This window comes from Nicotiana tomentosiformis, chromosome 2 (assembly GCF_000390325.3).
Source record: "Nicotiana tomentosiformis chromosome 2, ASM39032v3, whole genome shotgun sequence".
Lineage (NCBI taxonomy): Eukaryota > Viridiplantae > Streptophyta > Magnoliopsida > Solanales > Solanaceae > Nicotiana > Nicotiana tomentosiformis.
The window spans coordinates 182,391,493-182,410,517 of record NC_090813.1 but is presented as its reverse complement, the minus strand read 5'-3'; the positions used below and the strand labels follow the sequence as shown (position 1 = coordinate 182,410,517).

The 19,025-nt window shown below is 36.6% G+C and overlaps 1 protein-coding gene across 1 annotated transcript; it reads left to right on the top strand.

Moving 5' to 3' along the window:
- The first annotated feature begins 1,022 nt into the window (after positions 1-1,022).
- LOC138906215 (secreted RxLR effector protein 161-like) lies at positions 1,023-1,745 on the top strand. Its single transcript, XM_070194746.1, has one exon. The coding sequence runs from the start codon at positions 1,023-1,025 to the stop codon at positions 1,743-1,745; it is 723 nt and encodes a 240-aa protein (XP_070050847.1).
- Positions 1,746-19,025: the final 17,280 nt, after the last annotated feature.

Sequence of the window (19,025 nt, the reverse complement as noted above, 5' to 3'; positions counted from 1 at the left end):
GGCAACTTGACATGGGGAACTGAACAAAGAGGAACTGATCCTCAAACCTCAAGGGAACCTATCCATAAACTTGTTCCTCAGCAACAAACATTGAAGGAACATCTAAGGAAAACCAGCTGGTTGTGAAACCTTACAAGTATCAAAGTTCTCATCCCATTGGGAACATAATCATTGATTCAACTCTGGAATCAAAACCAGATCTTCTTTGAATAATCTTTGTGCTTTTGATACTTTTTTATCTCTTAGTGAACCTAAAAATGTTACCGAGGCTTTGCAGGATGCAAACTGGTGAATGCAATGCAAGATGAACTCAACCAATTTGAGAGAAGTCAAGTTTGGCATCTGGTACCAAAACCCAACGACAAATCAGTAATTGGCACAAAATGGATCTTCAGAAACAAACTTGATGAAGATGGAATAGTTACATGGAACAAGGCAAGATTGGTGGTTCAAGGATATAGTCAAGAGGAGGGCATAGACTATGATGAGACTTTTACTCCAGTTGCAAGATTGGAAGCAATTAGACTCCTTATAGCCTTTGTTGCTTACATGGAATTCACTCTCCATCAGATGGATGTCAAGAGTGCATTCCTCAATGGCTATCTAAAGGAAGAAGTGTTCGTCAAGCAACCTCCTGGCTTTGAAAGCAAGGAAAGTCCTAATCATGTGTAAAAACTTGACAAGGCACTTTATAGGCTCAAGCAGGCTCCAAGAGCATGATATGAAAGATTGTCTAAATTCTTGCTTGAGCATGGCTACAATAGAGGTAAAATTGACAATACTTTATTCTTGAAAAAAAAGGTAAAGATCTCTTGGTAGTTCAGATATATGATGATGATATAATCCTTGGAGCAATAACAGATAAGTTAAGTAATAAATCTGCTAAACTAATGGGGAGTGAATTTGAAATCAGTATGATGGGTGAGCTTAATTTATTTTTAGGCTTACAAATTAAATAAAATTCAAATGGAACTATGATCCATCAACAGAAGTACAAAAAAGAGTTGCTTAAAAGGTTTAAAATGGAAGATTCCAAAGAAATTGATACTCCTATAGCAACGGCCACAAAATTGGATATAGATAAACCCGGTTCATCTGTTGATCAGAAGATGTATAGGGGAATAATTGGCTCATTGCTATATCTCATTGTTAGTAGACCTGACATTGTTTTCAGTGTAGGACTTTGTGCTAGATTTCAGGCAAATCCAAAGGAGTCTCACTTGACTGCTGTCAAGAGGATCTTGAGATACCTAAAAGGCACCACTGATCTTCACCTATTGTATCCAAAAGGTAGTAATTTCAACTTAGTGGTATATGTTGATGCTGATTATGTAGGTTTTCTTGTGGATAGAAAGAGCACTTCAGGTATAGCACACTTTCTTGGCTCATATCTTGTGTCTTGGGCTGCCAAAAAGCAAAATTTTGTGGCCTTGTCTACTGCTAAAGCTGAGTATGTGGTTGTTGCCTCATGTTATGCTCAATTGTTGTGGATAAAACAACAATTAATGGACTTTGGAATTGATGTAAGTTGTATCCCCATCTTTTATGATAACACTAGTGCAATTAGTATGACCAAGAACCCGGTTCATCACAAAAGAACTAAGCACATAAATATTAGGCATTACGTTTTGAGGGACAACTATGAAAAATGTTTGATCACTGTGGAATATTGTGCTACAGACAAGCAAATAGCTGACATCTTCACAAAAGCTCTAAGTAGAGACACTTTGAAAGGAACATATTAGAATTAGGGATGATTAAGATCACCTAAAAGGAACCAGTTCTAACTCAATATTTGGTTAGACAATTTGTGAATTTTGTAAATAATTAGATTAGATTTTGCTCAGTCTCATACTTTCGTTAGTATACTCTTGTGCCATGTGCTAAAATGTCTCATTAATCTCTAACGATATTATATTTATTTCTTGGAAAAATCAGACTTACACATGAGAATTCTCAGTGAAGAACTTGATTCATCAAGATTACATGGTATGTACTCTCCACTCCATATATTTTGAAATAACTATATTTAGATCATGATAAAAAAAGAGAGTCTCGTTTAATCCCAATATCCCTTAAAGTGTATCCGTTACAAACGAATCAGTTTTACCCAAAAGGAGTCTCACGCGCCATAATTGCCTAAATTCTAGGGAAAAGTCCAACGTCTTTTCAAACTAACGTTCCCAGTTTGATTAGACTTCTGAACTTCTAAAAAGCTACTGTTACCCACTTAAACTCTCCCTCTTAAAATTAATTTGGCCTTACCTATTTCTGCACTTCTAGTTTTCCAGCCACCAATCCTCTCTATCTTCTCTCATCTCTTCTATACACACATCTCCTCTACACATAGCAATGTCAAACCCTTATGAATATCCTTCTTCACCACCTAAAGAATCATCACATACACCTTCTATCACACCTTCAACCACACCCACCTCTAAGAAAGGAAGGTTCAAGATGATTGCTCGTAAGGTAGTCATTGGAGGCGAACAAATCAAGAAAATAAATGAGCAATTGAAAGCAAGGCATGTCACACCTCTTTTTTATCCCAAAAGAGATATGGATGTTATGGATTATTGTGGGTTAAGGAGTTTTTCCAATTAAAGTGACAAACTTGAGTATGGATTATTTTATTTACAGAGTCGCCACTTGGAATTGATTTTTGGATTTTCCAAGTAACCTTTTATTGAATCCCTAGTCAAAGGAAGGTTTGACTCTATTATTATTGGTCTATGAAAACAAAGTCCGGTTAAGGAATTTTGTTGACCGAGGAGAAGGTGTAAGGCATTTTCAGAGTCTCGTGGTTCTAGCACGGTCTCTTTATTGATTACGTTTGGCTTATATTATTTGAATTATTATATGTGCATTGCTAGATTTTACCGCTTTTATTGTAATTTAAACCACTTTCAGTATTTATGAAATTATTTTAAAACAAGTTACGATGTCGTACACTTGTCGTTTTATACATACCGCAAATCACGCCACGTGAAACGCACCCGCAATTTACGACATATTTTATCTTATTTATGAATTTGAAGTTATAGGGTCAAGCCACACGGACGTGCACTTGAATTTGGAGTTACGTATCACGGCTATGCTACGGGAACCGTACCCATAGCCATGATAATTTATTTTATTAATTGCGTCTAAAGCAAACTACGATTGTTCATGAATTATTTTCCTAAATCATTTTGCGATTTGTTGTGAGGTCAGTGATTATGGATAATTAATTATTGTGGAAAAATACTATGATCTTATTGATGAAATTGATTGTCTAATATCAAATAAAACTGCGCAAGTAGTCGGGGATCACTATATAATTTTATTATGCTTAAAAACATACTAGCAATGTTAATGGAGTTATTAATTGGACTAGATTATGGAAATATTGGGTCAGCCTGTTACCCATTGCTAAGGACCCAACATAATTGAATTCCTTTGGCCCACGTACTTTCAAAACCAAGTAAATATCCTTAAGGCAAAATCTGATTTTAATCTTGTATCCAGTAACCCAAATGTCCCCACTTCAAATTAAACCACATGACACACTTCAATTTTACAAGAACATACGCTGACCCACCAATAAAACACCAAACAAATCTTCCTGAATTCTAAACCAAGTTCAATTACAATGAAATCTTATTCAACTGATCTATTTAACAAATAACTAGAAACACACAAATGAAATCTAAAGCCATAACTATTACCACTAAATTACAGGTGTAAAGCTAATAAAGAGAAACTGAAAACCAGTATAGCATCACAATAATTTTTCAAACTAAGAACGAATCAACCCATAAATATATAAACAAAGCACAAGTAGTGTAAGCTTAACAACATTAAACATCATCATGCACGAAATAAATATCAAAAGTAGAAATGACCTTTAGTGAAGCAATTTTAGATTTGGTTTTGGAAAGAACAACTCAATACAAAAAATGAAACCAAAGAGAAAGAAAATTAGAATCTTTTATATATACATATATGTTTGTACTTCTGGAAAAAAAGTATCTTAAAAAGAGAATCCTTCAAAAAATTTAATATCGAATGCTTACTTCCAGTAAGTCCTAACAAAGATAAACATAAGCCAATCTTATTTTACTATAATTTATAGCCAAATATACTTACTCCGGAACTCAAACCCCATGCGAAACTGAAAACTAATAGCATTTTAGTTTAGTTTACATGGCCAACCTTTATGCCAACATTACTTCATTCACACATAACAAAAGAAGGATTACACTAACAAGATGGAGCAGTAAAAGTACATCAAGCTATTCATGTTGTATTCAGTCATTAGGAGATTTACGCTAAGGGAAAAAACTGGAAAAATACTTAGATGCCGAAGTTAACCAACAGTGAAGAAGTTTGGTTTAAAGCGACTAACAACCACAGCACAAACATCAACAAATCAACATCTTATAACCCACCAAATGGCCCAGAAAATCCACCAAAAGATACTCGAGGCTAGTAACTATGTATTTCCAGAAGTTAACTAAAAAGATCTTTTTGTTTTCTCAAAGATTATGCACTAGGAAGATCACTCACAAAGCTTTCAGTTTTTCCAGCTTACTTTTAGATGTTCAGTTGCTCTTTTACTCTTCAAAGATGTCTCTTTTTTTAGTGAGTAGAGATGTTCTCTAAGTGTCAAGATTGTGTGTCTTAAGTAGGAAAAATAAGTCATTTTGAATAAATTTTGGTTCACCAAAAATATGTCTAAAAGGACTAACTTTTGTGTGCCAAAACAGTCCTCTTTTCACTAAATTCTGACACAAAGTAGAGCAATTATATTTTTCAGCATTCTTAAATAGTAAAAGCAAACTAACATGTACTTATTTCATGATTAAAACATTCTAACTTTCAGCTTTACACCAAAATAGTACCGCCCTATTTGATTCAAACTAAACCAAATAAACAAGCAACTAACATTCACTAATTGAACTGATAAAGCAAACACACTTAGATTGCAACTAGAATGAGGATTCAAATGAACTAGATAAAATCAATTCAACCTAAGAAAGTTAACATAAAGCGACTAATACTTTAATCTATTATATGAAGCAGAAATTAAACAAACATTATTGCATCGTCGATGAAAGAGAACATCGACGAAATAACTTGCTAGATAAACACTAATTCGACAACACTAAAGATTAGCTTGGTTAATAACAATCTGATAAAAAACTAAGCTAAATAGTGATAACTAATTAAATAAACCTAAACTCTAATTAACTAACAACAAACCAGAACAGAAAAATAAAAACCAGAAATTAACCTACGACTATTAAAAAATTATAAATTAATTAAAGGGATGATGATTATACCTATCGAGCGTATTTGAAACTGATTCGAGACACTATAAGACGTTGGGTGATGGTTGTCTGACCTAGAAACGCTCGTTTCATTTCGGCAGACGCTAAATTCAATAAATTTGGCATCATACCAAAAGGAAACGAGTGTCCATAGGTCGAATATATGGTAAAAATAAAGTCTTGTCCGTGGCAGGGTAGTGATGCGGCAGTGGTGGCAGCGGGCGGAGCCGGTGGAGGCAAATGTGAGGATTTTAGGGTGAAACTAAGGGAGAAAAGTAGTCCTCAAAGAGATATACCTGTTTATGCTTGTATTCTAGGGTAAAGGTGGTTCAACCTTGATGAATTTCAAAAAGAAGAGAAGTCTAGGGTTTCGTATTTAGGTAGATCTATCGAGATTGGTAGGAATTTTTTTTTGGGGGGAGGGGGGGTTGTATTGGTGTAGAGGATGAGGAGAGTAAGAGAACGGTATAAAAATGAGGTGGTTTGGTGGTGCTCCACCGGCGGTGGCGAATTTTGGTCGGCGGAGATGGGCGGCGGATGGCTGGTCTCAAAGAAGAGAGGAGAGAGTGAAGAGAGAAGAAGAAGAGAAGAACTAAAGGGAAAAATAAGGGCAAATTTCTGAGATATGAGGCCTTAAATACATGGTAGTGGAGTAAATTTGGACCATTGGATTAAGAGAGATTGGATGGCTGAGATTAGATCTCTCATTCATTAAGCAAAATGACATAGTTTCACCATAAAACTATGCCGTTTAGCTCATCTCCCTAGTTGGCCTCATCCGGACCGGGTCAGTGCCTTTGGGCCACTGATTTGGTCTGTTTTTTGGCCCATTTCAATTAAAAATGCAACTTAGCCCAACATTTTATTCCCTTCTTAATTAAACTATAATCAAACCTTAAAACCTACACATACACACATAATAAACATAAAAGAAGAAAAGAAAAGAGCCAAAATTAGGCATTTACAAGCCAAGCAGAAGAACCCCAAAAATTTGAAGAATCTTTTAAGTCTGCAACTGAGGGTGAAGAAACTGCTTCATCTAAAACAGAATAGGTAACATTTGGTCCCGATATTGCTTCTGATATCATTTCTGGAGTGGCTGAAAATTTAGAGAACAGATTTGTTCTGGTTGGTACTATTGCTGGGGTAGAGACCACTGAGTCTGAAAGAATTGGTGGTAAAAATAAAAGGAAAAAGAAAAAGAGAGTGAGGGCGTTCAAAGTGATGTAAGGGGAAAGGGAAAAGAAGGAGTGGTTAAATATTCACATACTCATGTTGGGTTGACTGAGAAAACATGGGCTATGATGTTATGGAGTGAGGAAGTTGCTAAGAAAGAAGAAAGTTAGAGAGAAAAAGGGAGTAGTGGGTCTGGTAATGCAAGTGCAGCTGAGGGGCTGGTTAGGTTGAGGAAGAGGTTCCAAAAACCTTTTCCATCTGTGCAGGAACCTCTTTAAGACTTACTGAAACGAGTGTCTGACAGCTACAATCCGAAAAAGAAGAAAAGTTCAGGAGTTAAAATCCCTAGAACTGCTAGGGCAAACAAGAAGAGAAAGGCTGCCTCTTCTATCCCTGCAAGGCTTCCCATACAAGAGGAAGATCTACAAGGAGTTAGAAGAAGCAGAGTGAAGCTGAACTTGAGAGAGCCTTAGAAGAGAGTAAAAGAAAAGTTGATGCAAAGGGAAAGAAGAAAATGAGTGATCCTGTTGAGGCAATTGAAATTGAAGATATGGACCTGGTTCTTCATGATGAAGACAAGGCAGATGAAGTGGAGGTTGTGACTCCAAAGGCAAAGAAAATAAAGACTTCCAAAAAGAAGTCTCATTCAATGACTGTTAATGCGGAGCCTTCTACCTTGGCAAAAAGAATTAGGTCTACCAGAAAATCTAGGAAAGTACAAGTAGAAGAAGAAGAAGAAGAAGAAGAAGAAGAAGAAGAAGAAGAAGAAGAAAGTGAAGAATAAGAGGAAACTGATGAAGAACATGACAAGATGGTGAAATTTGACAAAAGAACTATCTTGAAGGGTAGACTCCTTAGGGACTTGGAGGAGGAAGGAATGGTGATGTTGTTGGAGAAGCTAGAACTTCATGGTTAGAAGGACATTGTCCTTCAAATGGAAGGAAGACTAGCCAGAGCTGAGATTATGGAGTTCATGACAAATTGTGAAATCAAGAATGGCAGTGTCACCAGTGTGGTGAAAAGGGTGACTGTGAGCTTTGACGACAAAACTGGGAGATATTCTAGGGGTACTTGCTGAGGAGTATAATGACTACAAGAAGGTGAAATGGAAAAGCTTAGAAAATCTTCCCACCTATCTTGCCATTACAATAAAATTTGCTAACAATGAGTTAGAGCTACAGCCCAAGTTTGTGTACAAAAGTGAGATAAAGCCTGCCCACAAGTTCCTTTTTGAATTTGTCGACAAGGTTGTGTTGCCCATGCAGGAAAGAAGGCACATTTCCACCTTTATGGACCTGGTCCTTATGGAGTGCTTGGATAGTAAGAGGCAAATAAATTGGTCGGGGTTTATCATCCAGCTCCTTGATAAGGTACTCACTGGCACCAAAACTTATGCCATACCCTATGGATTCATTCTCACTACTGTACTTGCTCACTTCAAGGTACCCCCCAAGAAATGGGATGTTAGCACAAGAAAAGATCACTTTGGGGCCACACCTTGACTGCATGTGACTATGAAGTCCATACTTCTCCCAAAAAACCTGGTTCATCCAAGAAGGTTCCTGTGAACATCAAAGTCAGAGCCTTGGTACAAGAGAGTGGAGCTAAGGATACTAAGATTGAGAGGATGAAGAAGAGGTTGACGGAAGCAAAAGCTGAGCGGGATGCTCTAAGGACTGAGCTTGCAAAGGAAAAGGAGAAGAATTAAGGCATTATTCATAACATGTTGAAACTGCTTCAGGTCAGAAAGTAAGAACCTGGTCCTTCCCAGTCCTAAACCCTTCCTAGCCTAGTTACAAAACTAGTGACCCGAATGGGATGTTTCTTTTTTGTCTTTTGCTCATAGTGTAGTACTTTTATTTCCTTCTATGCTTTGTGGATGATTCTTATCAATGATAATCAAATGCGTTTGCTCTAATTGTTCGTTGAAGTTTCTTAGATTGTAAATATCCTTAGACTGATAAGTGATACTTGACTCTATGATTGCATTTGAAGTAGCCTAAATGGCCATGATTAAGATTTGATAAAATCTTGTTATCTAACATAATTATGCAACTTTTCAATGATGCCAAAAGGGGGAAGATCTGTTGTGCTTTTTTTACTTTGGACTGTGATGTTTATAACCTATTGAACCTGGTGGTCCTTGATAATTTGTGACTTTAAAATGGGAAGTGTTCGAATATTGTGTTGATGTTGAGTAGAGTTGAAACAGGTTCCATGCTTATGAAAAACACAGAGTTTGTCATCATCAAAAAGGGGAAATTTGTTGGCCTAAGTTTGTTTTGATGATTGACAAAGGAACACACGCATGAACCAGGTCCATACACATTGTACACAGACACGGACAGATTCAAGCACAAGTCATGCACGTGAAGGAGATAAGCATACGCGGTTATATCTGATATTTCCTGAACGAAAAGGTTGCATAACTGATAAGGAGTAGGACTCCTTACTCGAAGAGAACTCTATCCTAGATAATGGGGAGTTAGAAGTTGAAGATAACTAGAACTCTTCCACCAAGGAAGAGTATAGCATTAGAATTCTAGTTATTTCCTATTCTACCAACTATATATATATATATATATATATATATATATATATATATATATATATATATATTAGTTCGTTCTCTTTTACAGTTGACACACAAACACTGAAGTTAAACAAGAGTTGAGAGCAAAATAGCAAGGCATATTACAAGCAATTCCTGTGTGATTCAAGTGTGCGAACCTGAAGCTACATGAACCAGATAGAAGAACCAATTTCAAGTGTCTGTCTTTTATTCTAGTTCAATTGTAGTAGGGCTTTTGAGTTGTACCTTTCAGCTTTCTGTAGAAGAATTTGTACTAGGTACTTTGAGTGTATTGTTCAAGTTAGAATTAACTTGAAATTTTTGCACCAGCCTGAGGCTGGTTGCCACAAAGGATTAGAGGTAATCCTTAGGTTTACAAGAGTTTTGTAAACGCTGTTTTTGGCTCAGTAATTTAGTGAAGTGTTGGAAAAAATCCTACTAGGTAGTAGGTCGTGATTTTTTTACCTTTTGAGCCAGGTATTTTTCACGTTAAAATTCTTGTGTTCTTTACTTTCTGCATTACTTATTTCGCAACTGTAGTGTAAGGAACGCATAAAAGAACCAGATCCTTCGATAATCTAGTGCACGCAAAATTTGGGCACCACACGCATCACCCTACCCCCCTCTTATGTGGTATTGAAATATAAAACATCAATTAGTATCAGAGCGGGTTGTCCTTGAAGAGACTAACATCTTAGGAGAATATCAAGATGAGTGCACCACCTGAAAATTAGGAAGTGCAATCCACTGCTAGACCATCACTCTTTAATGGATAGTACTATTCTTGGTGGAAGTCAAGAATGAGAGATCATATACAGGGAAAGGACTATGAGTTATGGGATATTGTTACTGATGGTCCACTAGCTACTTTGAAGAAAACTTCTGAAGGAGCAGATGTGCCAAAGACAAGAGATGATTGCATGCTGAAGATATGAAGAAGGGGGAAAAGAATGCCAAAGTCAAGGAGTGGCTTGTTTGTGGTCTTGGTCCATGTGAGTACAGCAGAATCAAAGGTTGTTTTACTGCTAAGAAAATTTGGGTCACACTGTAAGTGTTCCATGAAGGAACTCTACTGTACTCTCAGTATGGGAACTTTGCTATGAAGGATGGAGAAACCAGTCAAAAGATGTACACAAGGTTCACTATATTGACAAATGAACTAAAATCTCTTGGAATGATTATCCCCGAAGAAGAAAGAGTTGAGAAGATACTCACTAGGGTCTTGCCAATAATTTGGGAAAGCAAGATCACTGCTATCCAGGAATCAAAGAATATTGCCACTCTCGCACTAGATGAATTGATTGAAAATCTCACTGCCTATGAGCTTATGAGACAAACCATGAAAATCGATGTATCTAAGAAGGAAAAGAGTTTGGCATTCAGAATCACTGAAGGTTTTGATCTGGAAGATGATGAAATGGCAATGATCACCAAATACTTCAAGATATGAAGTTCATAAAAGTTGGTCAAATAAGAAAAAAATAATATAAAATAAAATTTTAATTTGGAGTCCTAAATATTATGATTTTTTACATGGTTCAAATAAGAAAAAATTAATTAATAAGTAAAATTTTAATTTATTTTATACTCTTAAATATTAGAAAAATAATTATATGACTATTTTATCTAGTATGAAATCTACTTTAAAAGGGTAAGGCGAATTGCATTTCGGTAAAGGATTTCGTGCTTTTAATATAGTAATAAAATAAATATAAACTGTTACACATTCAAAGTCTTAAAAATAAAGAAGGACTATGGATTCTAATACAACTACGAGGATTCATGTTAACGAAGAAAGACAAAAACTCCAACCTAAAAGAAATAGTGTACGTTCAGAATCCTGAAGGGCTGTGGATTCATATTAGATACATGTAGGATTCAACTACAATGTCATGTCTCTTAAGTAACCAAAAAGAAATTTTTTTTCTTGATTAAATTTTGTTACATAATTTAATCAAGGAAAGGGATTTATATAAGGTAAAATCTTAATGAATTTTAAAGTCCTAAATATTAAGAATCTTTACATAAATAAGGAAAGATTTAATAAGTAAAATTTTAATTGATTTCAAAGTTCTAAATATTAGGAAAATAATTTAATTACTATGTTGTCCAATGTAAATCTAATTTTTAAGAAGTGTAAAAAAGGCGAAGATATTTCACTAAGGGGCTTCGTGCTTTTAATATATTAAAATAAAATAATAAAGAGGGATTTTTCATAAAGCACTATAGTTTAGAGCCTATTAACTATAGTTTGTCTAATTACCATTTGTAGCTACTGTTCAATTATTTACTAACTTATACCACTTGTATTCAAACACGCAACGAATATAACATGTGTCAACTATATTTGTTCATGCAATGAATACAACCTGTTTCAATTGTATTCGTTCGCAAAATTGTATTCATTCGCGCAACGAATACAACATGTATCAACTGCAACCAACGCGAAATGCAAGGATATATACAAACGATACAACTTGTATCGACTGTATACATGGATGTATACAAAGGATACAACCTATATTGACTGTATTTATTTGCGGAACGAATACAACTAAGAAAAATATAGAAATACAAAAAATAAAAAACTCTTGTTGAGAGTCGAACTCAAGACCTCTGCTAACTAAGCAGGCGCTCTAACAAACTGAGCTACAAGAGCTTGTTGCACTTTTATTTCAGTTCAAAATAATTAATCTTTTTTTGGTAACTATTGTGAATTACCATTGACAAACCAAAATGATTACAAATAAAGAGCGCCTAATTCCACATAGCAGAACTTTAGGCCCCCAACAAAACAAAGCAAAACAAAAACATAATAATAGTTACACATTAACTTATGTACTAACCCTCTACATATCATTGCTCTATGAGATGTTCGAAATGATTCTAGTCTAATCACTATATCCTTTTCAATATGTAACACTATCTCCAAGTGTGATATAGTAGAGCCCCCCAGATTGCCGCCATCAGTTCTTTTTTGAATCGTGTCCAATACTTCCTTTTGAAACTCTCTAAAACATGCTTGAAGTCACATGCCTGAAACTGTATTCATGTCCATTGCATCAATTATTGTTTAACAACCTAAATCCACTCACATTCTCCGTATGCATCACAGAGGCAACAATAATCATTTTCAACTGGTATATGCAACTTGAGTAACCTTTCTTTAGTGAGTAACGTTCCATGAATTGCTAACCACATTATAAATTTATGCCTTGGTTGTGTCGTAGCAGTCCATACAAGGTCAACAACTCGCATCCTGAAATGACTTCTAATTATATCCAAATAACTCCTTGTAATCGAATATTCACCATTCATTGTAAGCACATATCTTCCTTGTACATACCATTCTTGCATTCCTTTTTCCATAGAGTTAAGTTTCTTCCAATACCAACTATAAATTCATAGGTGGTTTAAGTTCTCATAAATTAGTTTCGGTCTTCATATAAATGTCATGTACCCAATTTGACCCACAATGATTCTTTATTTATTTGCAACTGCCAGATTAGTTTGCCCACAGATACAATGTTCCACTCCTTGCACCCCTTGATGTTTAAACCTCCCATTTTCTTTGGGTGACAGTCCTTTTCCCACGATAACAAAGCCACCCTTTTCTTATCAACTGATCCTCCTTATAAGTATACCCTACATATGTATCCACCTCCTTCAGTATACTTTGAGGTAGAATAAATACTGTACTCCAAAATCTATGGATGAAAAATAATACTGCACTTACCACGTGAAGCCTACCAGCATCTGATAGTTGTCTGGAATAAGTGACTTTAACTCTTTGTGTGATCTTCTCAACCAATAGATGACAGTCCATTTTGTTCCATTTCTTGGATGAAAGTGGTAGCCCCAAGTATTTCATAGGCAAATCACCTAATGCAAATCCTGTTCTTTGAAGTAGTTGTTCCTTAGTGGTATCATCTACTCCAGCCAAGAAGATGCTAGATTTATCCATATTCACAATCAGTCCAGTAGCGACACTAAAATGATTCAGTGTCTCCATGAGACGATTCACTGAACTCACATTACCTTTAAAGAAAAAGCATCAAATCTTCTGCAAAGATAAGATGTGTAAGTTTGGTAGGTTTGAAAATTGGATGATATCCAAAGTCATGTAATCTGCTTGTTATCTTCAATATCCTTGAGTTATATTCCATCACAGGAACAAACAAAAGAGGAGAAATAGGATCTCCTTGTCATAGGCCTCTCATTCCTTCAAAACAACCATGTCATTCACCATTCACTCTAACAAAAAACTTGGTAGTTGAAATACATGTCACGATTAAATGCCTGGAATTTTTTGGAAATTCAAATCCCTCCAAAGCTTCATTAAGAAACTCCCACTTAACCATATCATATGCCTTTCGGAGATCAATCTTCAATAAGCACCTTGGTGAAGTTTTCATATTATAATGTCTTAATAAGTCATGGCATATCAAGACAATGTGCATCATTGATCTACCTTCAACAAAAGCTGACTGATTCTCTACTACCAAATTGTAATGACCCGATCGGTCATTTTAAGCATTTGCACTTTGCTCGATGGTTTGAGGGAACGAGTAGCTCTGTATGATATACTACGATTTGTGTGAATCGTCAGTTTTGGTTTTCAGGTATCTGGAAGAATGATTTTCAACTAGAAAGCTTTAAGATGAAAGAGTTGACCAAGTTTTACATTTATGTATTTGACCCTGGATCATAGTTTTGATGGTTCAATCAGATCCGGATCATGATTTTGGACTTGGGCATATGCCCATATTCATATTTGGCTATTTCTAGAAGGTTTCGGCACTATTTGGTGAAAGTTAAAAAATTTGAAGGTTTGGAATATTCATAAGTTTGATAAGAACTTGATTTTGATGATATAGAGTTTCCAATTGTGGTTCCAGGAATTGGAATAGCTTCGTTATGTCATTTGGGACTTGTGTACAAAATTTGAGTTCATTCCGAGTTGATTTGATATGGTTCGGCACGCGTTTTGGAAGTTGAAAGTTCAAAAATTTATTAAGTTTGATTCGAGGTGCGATTCATGATTTTGATGTTATTATGCATGATTTGAGACCTCGAGTAGGTCCGTGTTATATTTTGGGACTTGTTGATATATTCGGATGGGGTCCCGACGGACTTGTCCGCAGGTGCGAATGGACAGGTCTTCAGTGGTTTCCACAGAAGCGGGCGAGTTATCGCAGAAGAGACGTCGCAGAAGCGGCCTTTTGTTCGCAAACGCAAAAATAGCTGGGCAGAAGTTATAAATCAAGGGTTTTGTTAATTTTAACATATTTTGAGTTGGGAAACTCAGATTTGGGCTATTTTGGAGGCGATTTGCACCACATGGATTGGGGTAAGCGTTCTATACTCGATTTTGATTATATTTCGTGAATCTATCGTCGATTTTGGCATTTGATTAATGATTTCAAAAGAGAAATTGAGAGGTTTTGCCTAAACTTTTCTAAAGTGGATTTTTGAGTTTTGAACATCGATTCGGAGTTAGATTTGAGTAAAATTAGTCTGGTTGGACTTGTAATTGAAATGGTTGTAGAATTTTGTTAGTTTTATCCCGGGTTTGACTTTTTGGTTGACTATGGGCTTTTGATTAAAGATTCAAGCTTTATCGATTGAGTTTGTTTCCTTTGGCATTATTTAATATTCTTGAGTTGCTTTTGGCTAGTTTTGAGCCATTCAGAGGTCGGTACGTGCGAGGTGATATTTCTAGAGTATTGTTTGGCTTGCTTGGTATTGGATTCGGCTTGTTCGAGTTAAGTAACAAATCTAAACTTGGATTTGAGGGTCCGTGGGAACTGTGTTATAAAAGATGTATTAAGGAGACACACACACTAAGTGATGAGCGTGTGGGCGTACACCGAGGAAATCATGATTTTAGTCGACTATTAGACTATGACCGGGCTGGTTTTGCTGTTATATCTTGTTACATCCATGTTCTCCCTACTTATTTGATTGTATGAGCTATGAATTATGTTAGAATCATATTTAGGCTATATGCTTATTCTGTTTGGACCCATTGAGGTCATCTCTGTTGTTGAGTTATTTGCTTATATTACAATTGCATACTCAGTCATACATATCTCAGTCTTTGTTATCATTTGTTGTTACATCATATTATCATTGTTTAGGCAGATTAGCGTGAGATTTGTGGTCCCAAGAGAATAGAGAGAATGATGAATGAGTTGGGTTCTAAGATCTGGATTATGAGTGATATTTATGGGATTGGGTTGCATGCCGCAACAGTTTTTATTGATTCATGATGGGATCGGGCTACACGTCGGAGTGGGTTTTATTGATTCATGATGGGATCGAGTTGCACGCCGCAACGGGATTTATTGATTCATGATAGGATCGGATTGCATGCCGCAGCAGGCTATGTTGGCTTATATTAGTGCTTGGGCAGGATCCGCCCCTCCAGAGCATGATATACTAGCAGTGAGCGCAAGTACCGAGTGTCGAGTGCCGAGTGATTGAGTGTACCGAATGATTGAGTGTGAGACAGTGAGAATGAGTACTCTGAGAGTGTGAGTACATGAGTTCATCACTGTGATACATTACATTCGACATGCATACTTGGCATGTAAGCATAGAAATGCATTTCCTCATGCTAAACGGTATGGTGACATTCATGGCTTCACATATATATTGACATGTAGGCATAGAGGTGCAATTTCCTCATGCTATCTGATAATGAAACATCTTATCTGTTGTTAAAAGTTTTTGGAAAAAATCACAGTTTTCTGATATACTCACATTTTGGTGATTTCGGTGAAAGATTTGAGTTTTAGTGTTATACCTGAAAAGCATGCCTATTTTTCGTAACTGTGAACGAGTTGAGCGTCATATCTTTGAGTTATTACTTGTACTGCTTTTATTATATTATTACAAGTTGTTCTTGGCTATTGGATTTGGACTCTGACCATTTTCCAAACTCGTCACTACTTTCAACCTAAGGTTAGGTTTGTTACTTATTGAGTACATGGGGTCGGTTGTACTCATACTACACTTCTGCACCTTGCGTGCAGATTTTAAAGCTTATGTTGCTGTGTATGGCGATAGCTGGCATTGAAGACATACTTGCATTCCAGTTATAGCTGCCTGTTATTCTTGGTAGCTTTAGATTTATAAATTTGTTTATGTATATTTCAAACAGATGATGTATTTATTTCATACTAACTTTGTAAACTCTAAATCTTAGAAGCTCATGATTTGTACTACCAGTCCTCGGATTGTTTTGTAAAAGTTCAGTTATTTCATCAGTATTTTCCAAGTAAATCTCATTTAAAATTGGATTATGGTTAAATTGGTTTACCTAGCGGGTGGGTTAGGTGCCATCACGACTAGTTAGATTTTGGGTCATGAAAAGTTAGTATCAGAGCTCTAGGTTCATAGGTTCTACAAGTCATGAGCAAATGTCTAGTAGAGTCTTGCTGATCAGTATAATGACGTCTGTACCTATTTTCGAGAGGCTACAGTGCATTTAGGATAAACTTCCCATCTTTTTTCCTTATCGTGCGATATTGATTCAACTTGATACATATCTCTTTGAATTCTTCCACTCACTTGTATGTTATGTGAGCGCTCGGTATCAACTGTGTATCGACAGCTTGTAGTTTTATGGATGAAGTGTGAGATGTGTTTTCTGCATTTTGGTGATGGGCCAGTCAAAAGGACTTGAGGTTGGGTTTTGACTGCAGCTTGAATACGGTGATTTCAGTTATGTGAGTATGTACTTTTGGACTTCTATGTCCGGTGGTGTCCCTATGAGTGAGACTGGTGGCTCGGTGAGTGGTTAGATGGCTATATGATGAGTAGAATGTGACTGCGGAATGTGTTCAGATGGTTTGGATGTGACGAAAAGAGTTTTCTTAGGATGTGAAATGACTATGAGTGCTCTATTTTTTATGAGTGTTTTGAGGGATTCTTTCATGTTGTTCATTTGTGGAATAAAGTAGATTCTCATGTCTTGTTAATGAGCTCAGACTCGGAAAGATTAAGTGATTGCGTAGTAGTTATGGCTGCAAAAAGAAATAGAGAGGTGTCAGTTTGAGGCTAAGCATGTGGGTTATCACTTGCGGAGTAATCTACGGATGTGTGAACCTTATGATATTGTGTGGAGAGTTTCTTCCTGCCAGTGGGTTATATGTGTTGCGATTTGAGTTTGGATCAGTTGAGAAAGTTGACCTGACTGTCACGAGGATGAATGTGGGCTTAGCGGATGATTTGAGTATTTTATGAGTGGAGTTGCAGGAGCTTGTGAAGGATTTAGTTGAATCCCACTGCGGGATTATGGCAGTAATAGAGTATGGGTATTATGAATTATCGGGTGTTTTATTCTATAGCTTTGAGCCAAGTGGGGGTGTCTGCTATCGACAATTTGATTACATGGTTACGTATTGTATTGGTTTCAGTCTGAAGCATACTTGTTTGATGCATGATGTATTACCCCTTATAGATATATATGGAAGTATTGGGAGTGGTTTAGGGTTGTTGTTCATGATAGATGTAATGTACTAAGAAAAGGGATTCTCTCGGTTGCTTGGAAGTGTGGATTACTTCTTTGGGCATTGGTGTGCTAATGGGTCATAGGTCATTCGACCCGTTTGGGCGGTGCAATTGAGATTCAAGCAGAGTGGATGACTCTCGAGGAGGTTCTAATGGATTCAAAATTTATATGTGGCAATTGAGAATTTTCCAAATTTGTAAAAGGCTAGAATCTGAGATTTTCATTGGATGGTGTCGAGACTCACGGTATTTCTGTATCATTATGGATTATATATTTCAGTATAGGAAGGTAGAGGAAACACTTTTAGGTTCACATAAGGTCTCTTCAGAGTGGGTGTCTCGGTTGTGGTACTTTTAGGGTGCATAAGAGGGAATACAACAACTTATGGGCATTAAGGGGTGTGGTTTTATGCTAAGATCTCTGGTGGTGAGCTTGGGTAAGGATCATAGTGTTATGACAAGGAGAAGTGTCAACTTGAGGGTAATTCGGAAGGAACTTGGAGAAATAGAACAACTTGGTAGTAGGTTGGATCAACACGATAATGGATGTGATCGGTTCCTTGGGTACTAATGATGTGGCGAGTCACTACAGGTATTTTGTGGCAATACTCTTGGGTTTGGCGACCTTCGTGGCTTGGTTGAGTTATAGGGAATCAATTCTAATGGTTTGGTTACATGCAAATGGGTTTCGAAGTGTTCTCGGTGATTTCTACAACAATTTAAGATGCATATTATCTATATGTATAGGGAATCTATTGTGCGTTGTGATTTTCTCCTGAATAGGATCAGGTTAAAGGTTTCCAGCTAATCGAGTATGTAATCTGCTTGTGACCTAGGGTCGATAATGTGGTTCTCGTGTTTTCATATGATTGATATTTGCATGTGCAAGGTTAGAGTTCAATTTTGAAGGGAAGGTCATGAATTCTTAGACAACATGGATGGTTTCAGATGACTAGATGAGTGTTATTACTACTTGGTATTGCCTGAGAAGGGTGCGCATTTCAGAAGGCGCACTCTATTTTGACTTACGGATGCTTCTTTGATATTGCGGTACTCGTCTGGTTGATCGACTGCTGATGTTCAGATTTTGCGATGTGTCATGAAAGAATTATAGAAGTATTTCTCGTGGGATGATTTTGTACGAGTGGTGGAGTTGGGATCGGCTAGGGTGATTCATATGTTTTATGGATTTGGAGACTAGAAGTTCTTAGAAGCAGATTGTTTCAGAGTTGTGGACTGTGAAGATGTGGACAAAATTAGCTAGGTTGTGGTACATGTTATGGGTAGGTCATCGTGGACTTTTGGAGGGCAATTTATCCATTTGGGGATGATCGGAGTTGATTTGGGGGCCCATTGGTAGGCCCAATGAGGATGTATATTCCACACCAGATCAAATTTGTTGGCTCAACATCGTTATTGCTGAAAGGTATGTCATTCGGTTAGAGTTG